The 18,966-nt window shown below is 38.7% G+C and overlaps 1 protein-coding gene across 3 annotated transcripts in view; it reads left to right on the top strand.

Moving 5' to 3' along the window:
* The window catches only part of LOC107594933 (PDZ and LIM domain protein 7), a 51,640-nt gene that overhangs the window by 17,036 nt on the left and 15,638 nt on the right, over positions 1-18,966 (top strand). Inside the window, exons 4-8 of one of the 3 annotated variants that reach the window (XM_016285164.1) lie at positions 6,501-6,608; positions 6,781-6,848; positions 15,696-15,757; positions 16,229-16,466; positions 18,058-18,238. In XM_016285164.1, coding sequence (XP_016140650.1) covers positions 6,501-6,608; positions 6,781-6,848; positions 15,696-15,757; positions 16,229-16,466; positions 18,058-18,238 — 657 coding nt within the window. Of the gene's footprint in view, positions 1-5,754; positions 5,786-6,500; positions 6,677-6,780; positions 6,849-15,695; positions 15,758-16,228; positions 16,467-18,057; positions 18,239-18,966 lie in introns of all 3 variants that reach the window. The other 2 variants (XM_016285165.1, XM_016285163.1) reach the window with 2 other exon arrangements.

An 18,966-nucleotide genomic window follows, 5' to 3' on the forward strand; every position in this document is an offset into this window, starting at 1 on the left:
GATTACCATGTTCATGTTTATGTGATGCTTTAGGGTACTTCAAAGTAGCATTTTAAATGTTTTTGTTAATTGTTAATACAAGAAGAATGAGACAAAGGGAAAAAAAGTAAAAGCATAGTTGGAAAAGGTGTTTTTAAGGTCTGATTTGAGTGTTTAAGACTTCATTAACCAGAACCCCCCCCCAATCTGATACATTGCTATTCCACATGTTTGAGTCACATGTGTCTGTTCAAAATTATTTGGACAACCATCAGGTATTAATTCACACTTACAGCTGCAACATTCCATTCAGACTGACAAAATGGGATTTGGAGCCAGAAAGAACCGATTTAATTCCCATGAGTCTTGTTGTGTTTGGCACAAATATCTGTCTGTCTGTTAGACTGCCCTTAGTTAACATTTTAAGCATTGCAGTGAAATGAGTCATTTTTATGAATGAGCTTAAGCAAATTCTTTCTCTACTTTTCTGTCTGCAGAGCTTTTAATGCTGCCGGAGGAGAGCAGAAGGTAAGACAGTTGCCATTTTTCTCGTGTCGGACAGAACTGCGAAGCTTTCGCAAGACCACTCAACCAGCTCCTGATATCTGAAGAAACACATTTAGATCGGTTCTCAAGTTCTCAGCTGCTTTGAATACTTCAGAACTGAGCAAACACACAAAGACACACTAGCTAAACGCACACATCTAAATCTCTTGCCATAGATGTTTTTGTTTTTATGTGAGGTCATTATATATTTATATATAGCCCCTGAAAGAAAACTTTTTCACTCATAACTTATTTCTTGGAATAATTTTGTCCCCAAAGCATATCTAAGTTAGCTCCCACACACATACTCATTTCAGCTTTCAACTAGTGTGATTTCACTCAAACACACAGTGCTTCATAGATCATTCATAACTCATTCTCATGTAAGTTTCATGGCTCTTTTGACTTTCATGTGCTGGTTGCAGTATATTGCGGAGGTTTGGGTGGTTTGTCTGTTTGCCTGTCTGATTCAAATGTTAAACATCTTGCTTTTGGTCTTGTTTAAACCTCCCTTCAACAATTTTTTGGTTTGGTTGAATCTGCATTTCCCAGTAGGGCCATGTGCGCATACTATAACAGCAAAAGTTAATGAACTTATAACTTTTACATAAAAAATTTTAACTATAGAATTTTTAGCTGTAACTATATAATTTTTTATAATTAAAAAAATATATATTATAATATTATTATTATATTTTTATAATTGTTAATTAATATATAAATTAAATTTTATACAATATTTTTGTTAAACGTTTGTGTGTGTGTGTGTATGTGTGTGTCAAAACAACCTGCCACTGCACAAAAAGTGTCTACATTTAGCTGGTGGCATGTGTTGATTTCCCACCCTGCTCTTCTCACTAATAGGCTTCTTTTCGCGTCCCTTTCCTCATGCTTCTGAGGTCATTATTATGATGATGAGCAAATTATTAAGCTTCACAATGTCAACAGTAGCAGCTATTAAGTGAGATTGCTGGATATCAAGTTAGCTGATTGTGGACATTAAAGTGCTACGATTAGAGTGATATCACAAAAGCAGCAAGGAGCAATCAAACTGGGGCAATCGTTATTTCAGCAAAGGCGGGTGGTGATTAAACCTACCGGGGTATTCTGGGATCATGCCAGGTGCTCACGCCAGTCTGTGTGTGCAGAAAATAGACTTGGCCTTGCACGGTGGTTCTTTGCTCTGCATTAGAAAAGAGAACAGACACGTCAAGAGTGAATGAGCCACAGCTAACCCAGATGCCAGTTTACACGTAACCTGAACGAGAGCCAGGGCTACTGCAACAGGATGCTGAGCTTCCAGTTCTCAGACGGCACACAGCTAGTGTGGCATGTCTAGTCTGAGATTTAATTACACTGGCGCCGTCCACTGGTTATGGTAGAGGACTCGACCACAACACCAACAGGGTCAGGCAGGGTTACACTCCAATGAGGGGCTTTACCACAGCCGATCCACCTGTGTAATGCGGGCCAAAGTGCCAGAGTGAATAGACTCCTTTCAGAGCTCAGTCTCTCCAGTTCAATGCACTTTAGTAGCCTCTACCCTGATCGCTAAGCTGTATTAGTCTCAATGGACTCCAGCAGTACTGTGGGTAAGAGATCAGGTATACGCACAGGGGATGTGCAAAACGACAGTTTTATAGTTAAATATTTATATAAATCTGTTTATACCTTATTGCACAAAACTGACAAGCCCTCAAAAAAAAAAACCACTGGCCTGCAGATTATACATAATGACAGGAAAATTGCTCACACCAGGCAAGTTGAAGTGTGCTGAAAAAAGTGAATTTGTTATAAAAGTAGTGCTCTGATGGCAGTACCAGTTTTGTGTTTTAAAGCACAGATACAAAATAATAAGCTAAAACAATCAGATCGGCTACATTTTTACTAATCGACCATCCTGACCTATTTCTAACGTTCTATCTTACCATAGCCCTCAGGGAGGTCAGGGGATTGGGGTCCGTGTGGTCTGTTTTGGGGGGTGTGTGCATGCCCTCTGGAATCTTGGTTTCTGATGCGTTGTGCTTGGAGCCGTTGCTCCTGATTGGGCGACTCAAGTGCACGGCAGTTGCCCCCACCAGCGGCTCCTGTAGGATCTGTGTATGGCATGGGCTCCTCCATGAAGCAGCTGAGAGGTCGCCCGGGTCCCGAGTCTTCAAAGACAGGCCTGAAACATACACATACAGAGCAGTTGTTAAAACACATACAGCCACACAAACATTTCAATGGGTCTTGGTATTGATGATCAAAACAGTGATGAACTGTGAAACTAACAGATCTTTAGGAAGCTCAAATAAAGTGCTTTATCTGGGCAGGTAGCCAGTCCATGCTAAAAAAAAAAAAAACAAACAAAAAAAAACCCCATCCTCTAAGACAAACAGTTGACTCACCCTTCATTCTCTACCAGTCCTCTACAGTCGACCACAGGCCCTCCACTGCCAATTCTGTCTCTGGTCTGCAGACTCACTACAAAAATGAAGTAAATGGTTAAAGAAAAGTCATTTAGTTCGAAGAATCTTCATTTAGTCAAATACTGATTCAGCAATTTTATTTTTCATAAGTTTGATAGTAGACATTTGAATTTAGATACATCAATGACAAGAAAATACAAAAAACAAACAAATAATGCTTTTCTCTGAACTAACTTCACTTTAGTGAGCCCAATTTCATCAAAGCAGCACTATGTAACTTTTTCTGTGTTCAAAATTTGCAAAATGTATATAATGAGCGAGTACATCATGAATTCATCTTCCAAACCGCGTTTTTGTCTTATTCCGAATCACTACGGTACACTTATAATAAGTACTTATATTTGGACTATTGTAGCCTGGTCGGGTCGTCACCGCTGCGGAGTAACACATACCTGCGTGAATCGCCATAGACATAAACTTAGAGAAGTAGCTCTGGTTGGAATGTTCTTCTGCGGGATGTGTGCAGTTCTGTTTATTAACTGCTAGAGCGCTAAAAGTTACATAGTGCTGCTTTAAGCAGCACAATAGTTCCAACACTGATAATAAATCAGCTTATTAGAATAATTCCTGAAGGATCATGTGACACTGAAGACTGGAGTAATGGTTAATGAAAATTCAGCACTGCATCACAGAAATAAATAACATTTTAAAGTATATTAAAATTGGAAACCAATATTAGAAATTGCAATAATATTTCACAATATAACCGTTTTATTTTTCTGATACATTTGTATATATTTTTGTCATTTTAGGGTGAAATATGACTTTTTCTTGACACTTCTTCGTAAGATTAAATACCCCGTCAATTCTTAGGGCTGTTTCAGGTCAAAGAGAGGTAATTTTCACACAAAATGCACATAAAATGTCCTCTAGAATGAGGGAGGACATGAATGAGGTCGGTTTAGTCATAAAATGTTTCACGATGCAGAGACTTGCGATTCTCCAGACAGCTCTTTGTCACAGGCCACATCTTTGGAATGCTGGGAGACGAAATGAGCTGATTGGATGTGTGGGTGAGAGTGGGCGTGTCCTCGAGTCATATCGCCGATGGTTAGATGTCATTTTTTTTGTGGAGTTTGTTGTGACATAACTGTGAAAACATCTGTTTATCAAAGTTCATAATTACCTCTTTGCCCAGTACGCTGATAGATGACTAGTATCCTGACTATTGTTTTGGGAGCTTTGGTTGTCAGACATGTCAGGGTGTCTGTCTGTTGTTGTCAATCACGGATAAATTACAGTGTTTGCATCCCATGGAAAGGCATGCTTGAAGACAAACGTCTGAGCATGTCTGTATTTATTCCGGAATATACTTTTATTACAGAGGGTGGTGTAGTTTTGGTTTACATGGCCTTTGATAGCCATTTGGGCAACCTCTTCAATTGTGGTTTGCAACGGTTCTTTGAAACACAAAGTCTCTTTTTAGCTTTGTTGCTTTAGATGGTTGTCCTGGTTTGCCCTTCATGTGTGCTTTGGGTCGGTGTTTGTTTTAAAGCATTAAGTTTAATTTGAAATCAGAATGGATTTGTCTCTGTTGTTGTAATCTTGTCGAAATGCAATAACTTGCTTTTGCCCGTGTTACAGGTTTCCTTGTCTGCTAACATTTACATAGGCTGCACAGGCTGTTTACTAATAGACAAATAGTTGTTTAGGCTTAAACTACTGTTACTGTCATGTAATAGATGGAAAATGACTTGCAAATTCAATTTCATATTGATTTTTGAAAATGTAATCTTTGAGTACAAAGTGAAGAAAAGCTGGTGTAATGCATTTTAGGAAAACTTTGCAAGCATTATTTATTTGTTTGCTTGTTTACCTTCCTACCTACCTTGCAGGAAAACAGATTGAAAATAGAATATACAGTTCAGCTATATATTGCAACTGCCAGTATATATTGTCATTTGCACTGGACACTGTTCATTTCCTCTGCCATTTCCTGGAATGGATAACTCTTGTAAAACAGCCTTGTTGTGCTATTTTCTTCTACATTTTCTCTCTAAATGGCTATCTGTAAGCAGGCCACTGTGCAAAAGCAAACCATCGCTGTCACAGGAAGTGGTGTATAGGCTCAGGAAATGCAGACTCATGGGGAGGTCACAGATGGAATGCAACTATTTTTCCTGCCTAGTCAAACTAACCTAGATGGTCCAGTTTAGGCCAGATGTTCTTGAATACAGTGCTTATCTTGAGTACAGTGATGGTATTGGATGGTAATAACCATGGTGCTTTGATATTTGGAGCCCAACACCCAACACCTTATTTATTCAACTCTGTGATTGTATGATTACCATGTTCATGTTTATGTGATGCTTTAGGGTACATCAAAGTAGCATTTTAAATGTTTTTGTTAATTGTTAATACAAGAAGAATGAGACAAAGGGAAAAAAATTAAAAGCATAGTTGGAAAAGGTGTTTTTAAGGTCTGATTTGAGTGTTTAAGACTTCATTAACCAGAACCCCCCCCCAATCTGATACATTGCTATTCCACATGTTTGAGTCACATGTGTCTGTTCAAAATTATTTGGACAACCATCAGGTATTAATTCACACTTACAGCTGCAACATTCCATTCAGACTGACAAAATGGGATTTGGAGCCAGAAAGAACCGATTTAATTCCCATGAGTCTTGTTGTGTTTGGCACAAATATCTGTCTGTCTGTTAGACTGCCCTTAGTTAACATTTTAAGCATTGCAGTGAAATGAGTCATTTTTATGAATGAGCTTAAGCAAATTCTTTCTCTACTTTTCTGTCTGCAGAGCTTTTAATGCTGCCGGAGGAGAGCAGAAGGTAAGACAGTTGCCATTTTTCTCGTGTCGGACAGAACTGCGAAGCTTTCGCAAGACCACTCAACCAGCTCCTGATATCTGAAGAAACACATTTAGATCGGTTCTCAAGTTCTCAGCTGCTTTGAATACAAACATTTTTGACACACATGGCAAATATATTTAACTTTCTAAAGAAATATTTAATGAAAATTATTAACATGTAAAAAAACATGTAAAGGTTAAAAAAAAGTTTAATAACCAATCAGATTATTATTTCATTATGAAAACTGAAACAAAACTATAAATTAGAATGGAAGAAACTGCGCCCTCATGTGGCTGCAAAAGCCCATAGCACGGGTCTCTGCAGCAGTGCCTGTTATAATCCTAGTCATATCAGTTTATAGTTTTACTTTCAACCCAGTCAGAAGCAGAGTGCAACTGAAATGAAGGAGGACCTTTAGCTGTACCTTGGCCTGATCTCAAGATAAATATTTGTGACCAGGGTGTGTTCGCACTTCTCAAACAATCCCCCTCCACTCTCACTATGCTCACAATTTGCTGTGAGAACACATGAAGACTATCCACATCATCTTTCCCCCCCGATAATCCTCTCATTTGGAAAGGATTAAGCCTTAAAACCATGTCTGGGATTGTGCATTTACCTGTGGTGCCACTAGTGTGTGTGCATGATTTGACCTGCATGGTGTTGCATTTGCACTGTCTTTTTCCAAACTCAGGATTCACTCACACCTGCATCCAGTCAGCCCAAGTACTCATTTGCACCGAGCACGACCATAAACAAGATGGCGCGGCCGTTCTCCGCAGCCCCTGGCAGTGCCAGCAAGGGGCCCGTCATCAAGCCAGTGTCATACGCCTCCAAGCTTAACTTCAACTCACCGCAGCCTCACAATGGGTAGGTGACCAGCCAGCCAGGTCTCCGACAGAGACTCAGCCTCATATCCTGTCTTTAAAGTGAGCTTTGATCGCCACGGTGCAGCCCCTGGCAGTGCCAGCAAGGGGCCCGTCATCAAGCCAGTGTCATACGCCTCCAAGCTTAACTTCAACTCACCGCAACCTCACAATGGGTAGGTGACCAGCCAGCCAGGTCTCCGACAGAGACTCAGCCTCATATCCTGTCTTTAAAGTGAGCTTTGATCGCCACGGGACATGCTTGATAAGCTTAGTCCACAATAATGAGCTCATCATTCCCAAGGCTGCATGTTTTTCGTGATGCAGCAATACCTGATGGGTAAAAACGCCTGCAGAATCCCGCCGTTGTCTGGATTGTGTCTCTGAAAGTTTAAGTCTGTGTTGCGTTCCTACATAGTGAGGCAGGAGAGTCTGGCCTTCAGTGTTTTTTTTGGATTTATTGTGTGTGCTTGTAAGAAACAACATGGCGTTAAGCAGCTGTGTCTGTTTTCCTTGTTGGAAGTAACAGGCGGTTGCATCGCCACCCCGGTGACCAGACTGTTCTGGGATCCATTCGAACAGGCCGTCTTCATCTGTTTTCCTCTTTGTCATCCCTATGCGGGGACGTTCTGCACATTTTTTTTCCGCCGAGGTCCTGAATTTTAACGAGCACTTTTATTTAAGATGATCAAAACAACAGATGTTAGCAGTCAAGTCCTGTGGAGTCGGAGGCAGTAAAATTGTGTTGGTTTTTAACGTAAACACTTGAAGGATTCTGTGAAGGTCTAAGGTTTTGATCTGTCCGGGTCGAGAAGGTTGAAATCCGTCTTTAGGCCAGGACTTGATGTTGTCTGTTGCTGTTTATAGAGTCGAGACCCTCCCATAAAATCTGCTGAGCCCTCAAAGTGCCGTTACGGCCCCAGTGCTGAATTACTTAAGAGCTTTACTTGGAAAGGCTCCTGTACGAATCCACCTTAACACAAGTTTCCTCACAAACAAATTGCATGAAGGAGATGTTTTATTCAAAAAGATGTCCTCTTTGTTTTATTCAAAAGGTGAAAAAACTAAGACTTGAACTTGAACATTTTCTGCTAAGAACCAGAATAGAAAGCTCTGAAGTTTTGGAGTGTGTAGTGGAGGAAAGGCAGGTGAATTAGAGATCGGCTGCTGGAGTGTTGCGAGTGTGTTTGCAATCCAGCACTGTGTGTGTATGTGTGTGTGATTTCCAGAAAACATGGCGTCACGTCAGCATTCTGAGCATGTTTACAGCACCGCACACCTACAAGCTTGTTTTTACGACTGTTCACTGAGGGGCAATAGTGCTTGCAGTGTTGATGGAATGATACCAACAAAAAAATTTCAAATTAAAAGTATTATATTCTATTCTATTTTATATAAGTGTGTGTGTGTGTGTATGTGTATATATGTACAATATGTGTATATATATATATGTCATTTATTATTGTCATGACAGCTGAATTTTCAGCAGCCATTACTCTGGTCTTTATCTTGAGAAATTGTTCTAGTATGCTGTTTTGGTGCTCAATTATTATTGCTGCTCAGTTATTAATAGTGGTTCTTATTATTAATGATGAAAACCATCTTTGCCAAATTATGTTGTGAAAACTGTGATAGTTTTTTTTCTGGATTCTCTGAATAGAAAACTCAAATGAACAGCATTTATTTGAAAGATATTTTTGTTGTAACATAAATGACTTTACTGTCACTTTTGATCAAATTAATACATCCTTACTAAATAAAAATTATGAATTTCTTTTTGTTTTCTTTTTCTTTTCTACCTCCTAACTTTGGAATGGTAGTGTATCACAGTTGCCATAAAAAATATTAAGCAGCAAAAAGTATTTTAATTCTATTTTTCTGCTGAAAATTGTGCAATTACTGGAATAAATTACATGTTAAAAGAAATTAAAATATAAAACCATTAAAAAGTAAATTATAAAAAAAGTAAATAATATCGTTTTTTTTCCTTTACTTTTAGATGTGTTGTGGATATATATATATATTTATTTATTTTTAATTCCCAGGCCTAGACCGTTGTGTAAATTTAATAAAATATAAAAAAACATTACTTTTTCATGATGTTTTCTAATGAATAGATTTCTCTTCTACTTGCTCAACTTTAAAATATTTAATGAGTCATTGACTAGAAATCAAAATCTCTGTAAAATGATTTTATCCAGTAGTCACAAATGACTGGAAAAATCAAAAATCATTGGTCAAAATTTTGGGAAACATGTATTTTGGGTAATGTTGGTTTTGTGCTATGAACAGGGACGGATTAACGCGCGTGCCCAGGGCACTAGACCAGAGGGGGGCCCAGCTGAAATACTGCTCCTCCAGGAACGCGATTTCAACCATGCCCCCTCAGGATTTTAAGCAAAGTAGATTTTGAATGCAGCTTCTAAAAGACCAAAAATGGCTGAATAATATATCTTTTTATATTTGATATGATTAGAACGTTCAGTGCGGCACAGAATCAGCTGCCGAATTCAAATCTGCATTCGTGCTTTGGCTGGTGTTGAGACAGACGCGTTTTTACAGTGCTGTGCATTATAACCAATCACACAGGATTCTGTTGAGCTTATGAATGCAATGGCCAATCAGAGGCATTCAGATGAGCGATCGCTGAAAAGCCCGTGTTTTGTTCAGTGCGCGCGCTCGCTGACTGAATGCTGCTCTCTGGCGAATTCTCTCATCATGAACAAAGTGCAGATGTGTGTACGATGTAAGTAAGATATTCATTTCACAGTATAAACAGCTTCAGTGATTATAATGGGAGTTGTTGAGAGTGCTTGAACTCTGTCTAGACTGAAGTTAATATTCTTTGATAATGCAAATGTTATTTGCTCTCTTTATGCACAATGAAAGTGTTATAATTAGTAACTTGCAATGTTTTTATTAAATTTACCTTAAATACAAAGTCAGTCGTATTAAAAATAGGCTATTCTATGACATGACACCCATATCTAGTACAAGTTAAAAGATGGGTTTTATGCATAGGCTTGTTAATAGATTAGACTAATATTAGGCTACTTTTCCCAGAGCCCATTATAGATAAACTAACATGATCTATAAAGGTGCAAAATGCATTTACTTATATTTGAGAATCGGGATATTTTATGATATAGTTAACAAGTTTGGGAAAATTTTGAATAAAAAAGGAACAAAATTTCAACCGAGGGGGGGCCTTTAATCCCAGGGCACTGCTGTGTCATAATCCGTCCCTGGCTATGAAGCCTACCTCAGTGTCAGTTAGATCTAGTGGCTGTAATGTTTGGATGAAGGTTCAGAGATGCTTTTAATAATAAAAGCACATTAAAAGAACAGAATCATTTAACTGATGATTTAATAGGAGGTACAGCTCAAGTTTTCAAGTTTTCCGTGGTGTTACTTAAAGCACACTGTGATTCTTTTCCCCACTAAAACCCCACAATTTGCTTTGTTTGCGTCTGCATCCTGTCTTTCTAAATGCTGTTGATTCTTCTCTGCATTTCTGTGTGATTTATTTCTAAACTATTTTCTTTCTTTTTTTTGTTTTTGTTTTACGTCCGTTGTCATTCTACAGATGGAAGTTCTTGACAAGTTAGTAATGCCTTTCCTTATTTCCCTCCTGTTCTGAGAAATGTGTGCAATTATTGTTTTTGGCTATCAAATCCCAGCCCTGTGGCTCTGCCTCTATCCGTTTTCATATGTTTTTTTTTTTCCTAAATTTAATTTATCTTTCCCAATTCCCAAGCCTGCATTGTTGCAGCACTGGCTTTAGGAGACGGCAGATTTCTCACATCTAAGCTGCCGTCTCGCTCTGTAATTATTCACTAAGGGATTGTAAATGTACAGCTTTATTCCAGCCAGCGTTGATATTTCAGACCGCAGTGGACAGCCTCCATTCACTCGGTCTAAAGCCAGGCTGCTTTAATGGACACTGTTGTGTTCTTTGTTGTTCTGCTCCCACTCTTCCTCTCTATTGTTATTTGTGCTCCTCATCCTGTTTTTTCTGTCTTCCTTCACTCTGCCGTTCATTAGAGGAGAAGCCTTCTATGAGGAGTTGTACCCTGAGGGGAAGTAAGTGCTGAATGCTTGTGGCTCTAATGCTCTTGCTGAAAGAATGTAGACCTGCTGCTGACCTCACTAATAAACTCTTGTGTTCAACGATATCAGACCGTGTTTCATTGCTTTTTCACTCGGTAGTTGAACTGTATTGAAACGCGGCACTTTAGCTGGGTCGTTTGAAACTATTAGCAAATGTAGTCGTGCACTCTGAGTGACTTCATTAGAGCATGAAGCAATGATGTGGAGCCTGAACTGAAATCACATTTCGTGGGTGTTTTGATTTATTATTTTGTGTGCATGTAGTTATGAATCTGATGTGTGAAAACGGGGTTTTCAACCTTCTCAGACCCAGGGACCCTCACCAGACTCTCAGCCAGCCCACGGACCCCAGTAAAACTAATAATAATAATTATCTGCAATATTGTTAAATAACTTTAATGAGGACTGTTAACATTACTACATTATATAATTTAATGATAAAATTAATAATGATTCTCTGTGTAATTTTTCAATACTATTTAAGACAATTATACATTTAGCAGATGTAAAGCGACCTTCAATGGAGAAACGTATCATGACAGAGCCAACAATATGTAATGTGAATGTTTATTAGAAAGCTGTAGAAGGAAATAAGCTAGAGCACTGTTAACATTACATCATTAAATGATAAAATTAGTAACCATTAAATAATTTTAATAAAAATAAAATTAATAACTATAATTAACAAAAGCAAATAAAATGGATAAAGAAAATAATAAACTTTGTTTATATACATTAATTGTTACTTTTTATTTTTTGGTTAATTAAAAATAATATATATATTTTATTTACTTAATGTACGTATTTGCTTGTATTTATTTGCTTATTTCCTTTCCTTACTAATCAACTTAATGTAGTTATTTTTTGCTGTAATTTAATTAATAAAAATAATTATACATATATAATATTAATAGCTATAATTAATTTAAAAATTTATTAATTTATTATTAAACCATAACAAATTTTAAAGAAAAAAAAAATCCTCCTTTCAGGCCCCCTGGTTGAAAACCCTAGAGCTAAAACATCACCTTACAAAATGTACAGTGCTAATCATAGTTTCTGCAACATAAAAAATATAGTTACTCTAATAGATCTGTGATAGCTTGGCGTAGTAGCAACAATACCTGTAGCAACTGTTGTATTTTGTCAGAAACTTTGGTTACCATGGTAAGATTTTGTAAGGGAATTCATGTACCCCAGTGTTTTTTTTCCTCATGTACTGCACGTTCCCTCACTGTGTTTGGCATAGTCGTCTCTTGCTGTGCTGCACGCATTACGTGAAGCCATTCGCCGATGTTTTTTTTTTTTTTTCGCGGTGTGCTGTTGTGCTGCTGTGGTGAATGAGAGAGGTCACGAAGGACTCATGTCTCCAGGCACGGTCTGCGGGTGGAAAACATGGCCTGCTTCATCCCCAACGATCGCAGTAAGAAGAGACTGATCGAGGATACGGAGGATTGGCAGCCACGCACCGGCACCACCCAGTCTCGCTCTTTTCGAATCCTGGCCCAGCTCACAGGCACTGACTTCAGTAAGTCAGACACGTTCAGACTGCAGCCTGTCAGCGCCGTATACTCCTCTCAGAGCAGTTGTGTTTCTCATTTGGGGTATTCAGCATAAGCTCATCTGTGTCAACGGGTTTCTTTGGAAAGATCATTTCTCAGAGACTCAGTATTTTGTGAAGTAATGTGGAAAAAAGACATTCCTAAGAAGGGGTGGGAGTTAGGACCAAAATCTTCAGTTAAACTGGTAATTTTTAAAACTTTTATTGTCTCCTTGTATTTGAAACGTAATTGACACAAACCAAAAGAAATTTTATTTTATTTTATCTTAATTTTTTTTACTTAATTGACAAACCGAAAGAAGCTTATTCATGATGAAATGTTTTGTTTTGTTTTTACTTAAGTTGAAATAATAAATGAGTAACATTCAGAGTCATTGTAAAATAGCTGGTTCACGCACGCCTATGAACTTTACAATTTTTATGCTAAAATTATATTCATTATAATTTCATGTTACTGTTAGTTAATTGGATTAACAAATGTTGCTGTATAAAATTATATTCATTATAATTTCATGTTACTGTTAGTTAATTTGATTAACTAATGTTAATGCATCATAAAGTTAAGGGTAGAAGCGACGCATTGCTAAGAATAAGAAAAAACTACTCCGTGAAGTTGTCAAAGTAATCTTTATTTTTCGACTTTGTGTCAGATTTTTTACAATTGCGTTATGTATTTACTGTGGTATAAACCGGTCTTCCGGTTGACACACATTTTTAGTGTCACAGTATATACAATTGTAGCTCCCAGCCCTGTTCCTGAGTTCCTAAAAAAACTCCCTCTCCTAAATCCCATCTTTACTTGGTGGCAGGGACTAATCTGAGTGTAGGAGGGCATGAAAGCATGTCCTAGAGGACGCAACCGCTGATCTGATATCGAGAGTGAGATCATAAAGAAGTGGGAAATGTCGTCTATCTGTAGCTTAAAGGGTTATGGCTGAGTTTTTCTCCTTTATGGGATCTAGAGCCAGAGTGGCTTTGATTTGCTCTGGAGAGTTAGTGGTATGAAAGAGGTGTGAAGTCAACCATTGTTGCTGTACGTCTCACGGGATTGACTCATGTTAAAAGGTGATGGGGAGACCCTTTAAAAGCAGCGGTCTTCAAGTGTTTTGTAGCATTGTTCAGATATTAGCAGTAGATTTTCTATTGTGTTTATTGTGTCTAATGGTTGGTCTGATCTGTATCTCTCCTGATTCCTTCAGTGCAGGACCCGGATGATGAGAACATGAAAAGGTCCAGGTAAAGAACTGTGTGAACTTGCTAATGAAGTGCGGTTTGAAGCATTAAATCGCCGGCTCTGACCTTTTACCACCCTCATTATGAGATCACGGTGTTCAGCTCTCTGCGGAGAGACGCTGAAAATATGCTTTGATCCGCATTATGAGCTGTTGTCTGATCTGTGCATTTGCAGTATAGCTTCATACACCGAGTGCTGTGTGCCTTATAATCAGACCCTCACGAAATCCTGCCCTCAGATTTCTGCTGAATATAAATGCCTTTCTTGCATAACATACAGTTTCATCAATATAGTTCACACCGTGTCAGATACCAATTCGAATTCATTGATTTTTGATGGGAATGATGCCTCGGACAAATGCAAAGGTTTATGGGGTTCCATAACCCAAGATAAATTTTGCCATCCCATAAGGCCACAAGAGCAGAGGAGTTGTTAGATTTCAAAAGACTTTTAAGTACACTACATTTTGAAAGTTTAGAGTCAGCGAGATTTTTCAAAGGAAATGCAAACTTTGAGGAAGAATGCTTTAAATTGATCAAGAGTGACAGCAAAGGCACTTATTATATTACATAACATTTCTATTTTAAATAAACTCTGTTCTTTTGAAGAATCCTTAAAAATCAGATTTTTGCACACAAATGTTAAGCAAAACAACCCTGATAATAATAAAAAATGTTACAGGAATAAATTACATTTTAAAATATATTAAAATAGTATTTTTGTATTTTAAATAGTGATAATATTTAACAATATTACTGTTTTTACTTCAAAAAAATGCACCTTGGTGAGCAAAAGAGACTTTATATATATATATATATAAGTAAAATCCAGCCCCACACATTTGACTGGTAGTGAATAATGAAGTTGTTGCCTTCAAATGTGTATTTTCATTTTAAGCACAATGAATGTTTAAAGTTAAAATTAGAATTTTAAAGCTTTGATACCTAAAACAATCTGCACATCAATGAAAGCAAAAGAATTTGGACGCAGCCCAGTTGTGCTTTTGGAAATGCACTTTCCTATATTCCTACTTGATTTCATACCAAATCTTTTCTTTCCACACCCTTAAAAAAGCATCTTGTGCATTGCTTTCCATCAAAACTCTCTCTCTTGTGTGCAAACGCCCTTAAAACTTTTGGCTCATTAGATTGTGCTGCCAGTACGCGTGTAGTACTCTCAGCTCCAAATCCATTTAGCAGGTTTTTCATTCAAATCAAAACAGAAAATGTGAGGGAAAAAAAGTCTGCAGATTCTGCCTGGGCCTGGTTATCTACAGATACACAGATTTTTATTTTATTTTTCTGAATTCATCACTACTTGCATATGTTGCATCTTTTATTACTTCTTCTTTCCTTTCTGTTTTCTGTTCTCTCAACTTCATACTCATTCCCTTCTTTTGTCTTTGTGTATGTGGTGGCATGTCTTTCTCTCCTTCTGATTTGTCCTCACCGCTCTCCTAATTTCCTGTCCTCTTTGGTGTACTGAATGGCAGGGAAAAGTTCCTCTCTGAGATTCAGAGTCCCCGCTATGCCAGGCTGAGAGACTGGCATCACGAGAGATCCGCCCGTGCCCTCAACATCAAGTCCTGAACGCTCTGCCTCCCGGGCATCAGACGGCCGAGGTAGCCGAGATGAAGCCACACTAGATACAACGTGCCACCGTGTGCCAGCTATGGGTGAACACCGACCCCAGTTATACCAGGACAAAAAAAAAAAAGGGATTGGGGGGGTTGTCAAGTTAATGAGCCTTTGGAAAAATCATGTAAATGAATAAAATGTTAAAACACCATAAGCATTTTTATTTAAAAAAAAAAGAATATACTTTTTGTTGTTCTTGTTATGCCAAGTTGTAATAAGAATTCTCAGTGAAAAAAAAAACTGTTAAAAACACATGTTTTTATTTACAATTAAAGCAAAAAAAAAAAACACCCATCCTGTATTTTAACTTGCATATAAATACATGGCATGAAGTAGTTTTAATCTCATCTCTTTGATCAGGAGTGTACTTTCCATCCAGGATGTAGATGTCAGAGGTTGTGTTGTGTAGCTTAATAACATTTTCATTGGCTAAAGCGGTTTTATCAAGGCATGTGTACTGAAGGGAAATTTTCTTTCACAGTCACGGAGTAACTACCTGTCCTGCCAAGTCCAAGCCAGCAGACAAACCTGATGAAGTTCAAGGTAAGTACTCTCAGAACAGACAGAATAGATTGACTCTCACAGTACTCACGGCCCAGACTTGCTCCCACGGGGAGGACTTAACTCCCATAAAACACAGACTTGTTCACAGAGCGGCCCGGCTGGCTCAGACAGGCCTGTTGTTAATGGGAAAGTAAGACATAAGTGGCACTGATGTGTTTATAGTCAAAGATGATAATATGAGTCAATTATCACTCTCTTGAGATGTGGTTTATATAAGCTGAATTAAACCATAAGCCACTCCTAATGCTCTCCTCTCATGGTGTTAGCAGCATCTCGATAGATGTCTTCGTGTTATAGGTTGGTCCCTGGATAAAAGCAAGCCATTTTAGACTACAATTGCACTGGTTTTAATAGCAGCCCATGAATGTACACACTTGTAACAGGTCTCTGTTGGCCCATAGTGAGGAAGTGCTGAAAAAATATATGTACTGAGTTTCATTTTTTTTTTAGCGCCTGCTAAAGCACCAACGAATTCTGGTCCAGCCTGCCGGCCGCCATGGGTATCGGATCCTGGTTTCGCAGACCGTTACCATCCAGACAAGACCAGCACGGTGGTGACGCAGCACCAAAAGCCTGTCCAACCCACTCCCATGCAGAACCGCAGCTCCATCATGCAGGCAGCACAGCAGAACCCCGCCGACTCCAGCGGCCGCACACCGCTCTGCGCCGCATGCAACAAGATCATTAGGTACGGCTGGAACTCTACCGCCTCTGGAGTCTAACTTCAGCACTGACTCAAAATTTGCAGTTAAAGGAATAGCTCACCCAGAAATCAACATTTGCTGACAATTTACTCTCTCTCAATACATCCAAGATGAGTTTGTTTCTTCATCAGAACAGATTTGGGGAAATGTAGCATTACCACGGAGTAACTACCTGTCCTGCCAAGTCCAAGCCAGCAGACAAACCTGATGAAGTTCAAGGTAAGTACTCTCAGAACAGACAGAATAGATTGACTCTCACAGTACACACGGACTCACGGCCCAGACTCGCTCCCACGGGGAGGACTTAACTCCCATAAAACACAGACTTGTTCACAGAGCGGCCCGGCTGGCTCAGACAGGCCTGTTGTTAATGGGAAAGTAAGACATAAGTGGCACTGATGTGTTTATAGTCAAAGATGATAATATGAGTCAATTATCACTCTCTTGAGATGTGGTTTATATAAGCTGAATTAAACCATAAGCCACTCCTAATGCTCTCCTCTCATGGTGTTAGCAGGTGCCGTCAGAATGAGAGTCCAAACAGCTGATAAAAACATCACAAAAATCCTCACAACCCCAGTCCATCAGTTAACATCTTGTTAGAAACAAATCCATCCAGAAGTTTTTTTTAACTTTAATTGCTTCCAGCTAAAATATGAGTCTTCTGTCTATCATAATGCTCTCTACAGTGAAAAGGTCATATTGTCTGAATAAGGAGAGAAATATGTACAAATTGAAACCATTCCAAAACAGTTCTAAACAGTTAGTCATGTTTGAATGATTTGTTTATAACAAACAGCTTTTCACTTCAAAAATTGATGGACTGGAATCGTGTGGATTGCTTGTGGAGTATTGGGATGTTTTTATCAGCTGTTTGGACTCCTCATTCTGACGGCACCCATTCACTGCAGGGGAGCCATTGATGAGTAAGTGATGTAATGCTACATTTCTCATAATTGATGGACTGGAATCGTGTGGATTGCTTGTGGATTATTGGGATATTTTTTATCAGCTGTTTGGACTCTCATTCTGACGGCACCCATTCACTGCAGGGGATCCATTGATGAGTAAGTGATGTAATGCTACATTTCTCCAAATCTGTTCCGATGAAGAACCAAACTTCATCTAGATCTCAAATGGCCTACATGAGGACATATCCAGCAAATCGTTTCAGTCAATTTTGGGTGAACTATTTCTTTCGAAATCCCAAAGCTGACCACTGCAGACAGCCCAAAATACCTCCAAATCAATGATGACTGTGCGCTAAATGTCATTACTTACAAAACTGAGAGAAAACATGGGGAGGGAAAAAAGGTTGTCAAACTTTGTAAGGCAGCAATATTTCTTAAAATGCGCCGTGCACAGAAATAGCGCCATGTCCTTGGGCTTTCTACCATGGAGAATCAATATGGAATGGAGTAGGTTTCTGCGTCTGACCTAATATTTCCATTAGAATGGCTTTTGCACACTGAACACTTAAGAGCGCTAAACCCAGCTGTTGATGCCCCAGCTGACCCTTTCACTTCAGTGCAAAAGCTTTTGTTGTAAGGCTGTGTTTGTGTGTCCGTGTTCTAGAGGACGCTATGTGGTGGCGCTTGGACGTTCCTGGCACCCAGAGGAGTTCACGTGTTGTCAATGTAAAAGGGTGCTGGATGAAGGGGGCTTCTTTGAGGAAAAAGGATCCATTTACTGCACCAAATGCTATGACAACCGTTGCTCACCCAACTGTGCCAAATGCATGAAGAAGATAACTGGGGTAATTGCATTTCCTACTGTTCTGCAACAAAAACACACTGCAGTTCTTTACTGATTGATTCAAAATGAGTAGTGGAAAAGTTTATAAAACCATTAAGGATGCTGGTATAATTTTTTAATACATAATCGTTCTAAAGTTTGGGGTCAGTATAATTTAATGTAGTATTATTTTAAAGAAAATAGATATTTTATTCAGCATGGATGAATTCATTTGATTAGAAGTGATATTTAAGACTTACATTTTTACAAATAAATGTTGAAATTTCCATTCATTAAAGGGGTCATATGATGCGATTTCAATTTTTCCTTTCTCTTTGGAGTGTTACAAGTTCTTGGTGCATAAAGAAGATCTGTAAAGTTGCAAAGACTAAAGTCTCAAATCCAAAGAGATTTTCTTTATAAAAGTTAAGAGTCAACCATGCCTACCTAAAACGGCTCATTCTAACACGCCCCCACATGTCTACGTCACAATGTGGGAAGATTTGCATAACGCCACCCAAATGTTCACGCAAAGAAAGAAGGCGTGACTTTTATTCTCGCTGTAGTATTGTTGTTGCCGCCGCTGCCATGTCGTGAAGGCACTGTGTGTTTCCTTGTGAAAGCGAAACTACTTTGTTTGGGCTTCCAAAAGAGGACGATATCCGCTTCGTCATGCCTGGAGCTGATCCGTGCTGGTCGCTGAGGAAATACATCAACTTTGCGCTGTGGATCGCTGGATCGGCTTTCACC

The sequence above is a fragment of the Sinocyclocheilus grahami genome, unplaced genomic scaffold, assembly GCF_001515645.1.
Source record: "Sinocyclocheilus grahami isolate Dianchi unplaced genomic scaffold, SAMN03320097.WGS_v1.1 scaffold193.1, whole genome shotgun sequence".
Taxonomy (NCBI): domain Eukaryota; kingdom Metazoa; phylum Chordata; class Actinopteri; order Cypriniformes; family Cyprinidae; genus Sinocyclocheilus; species Sinocyclocheilus grahami.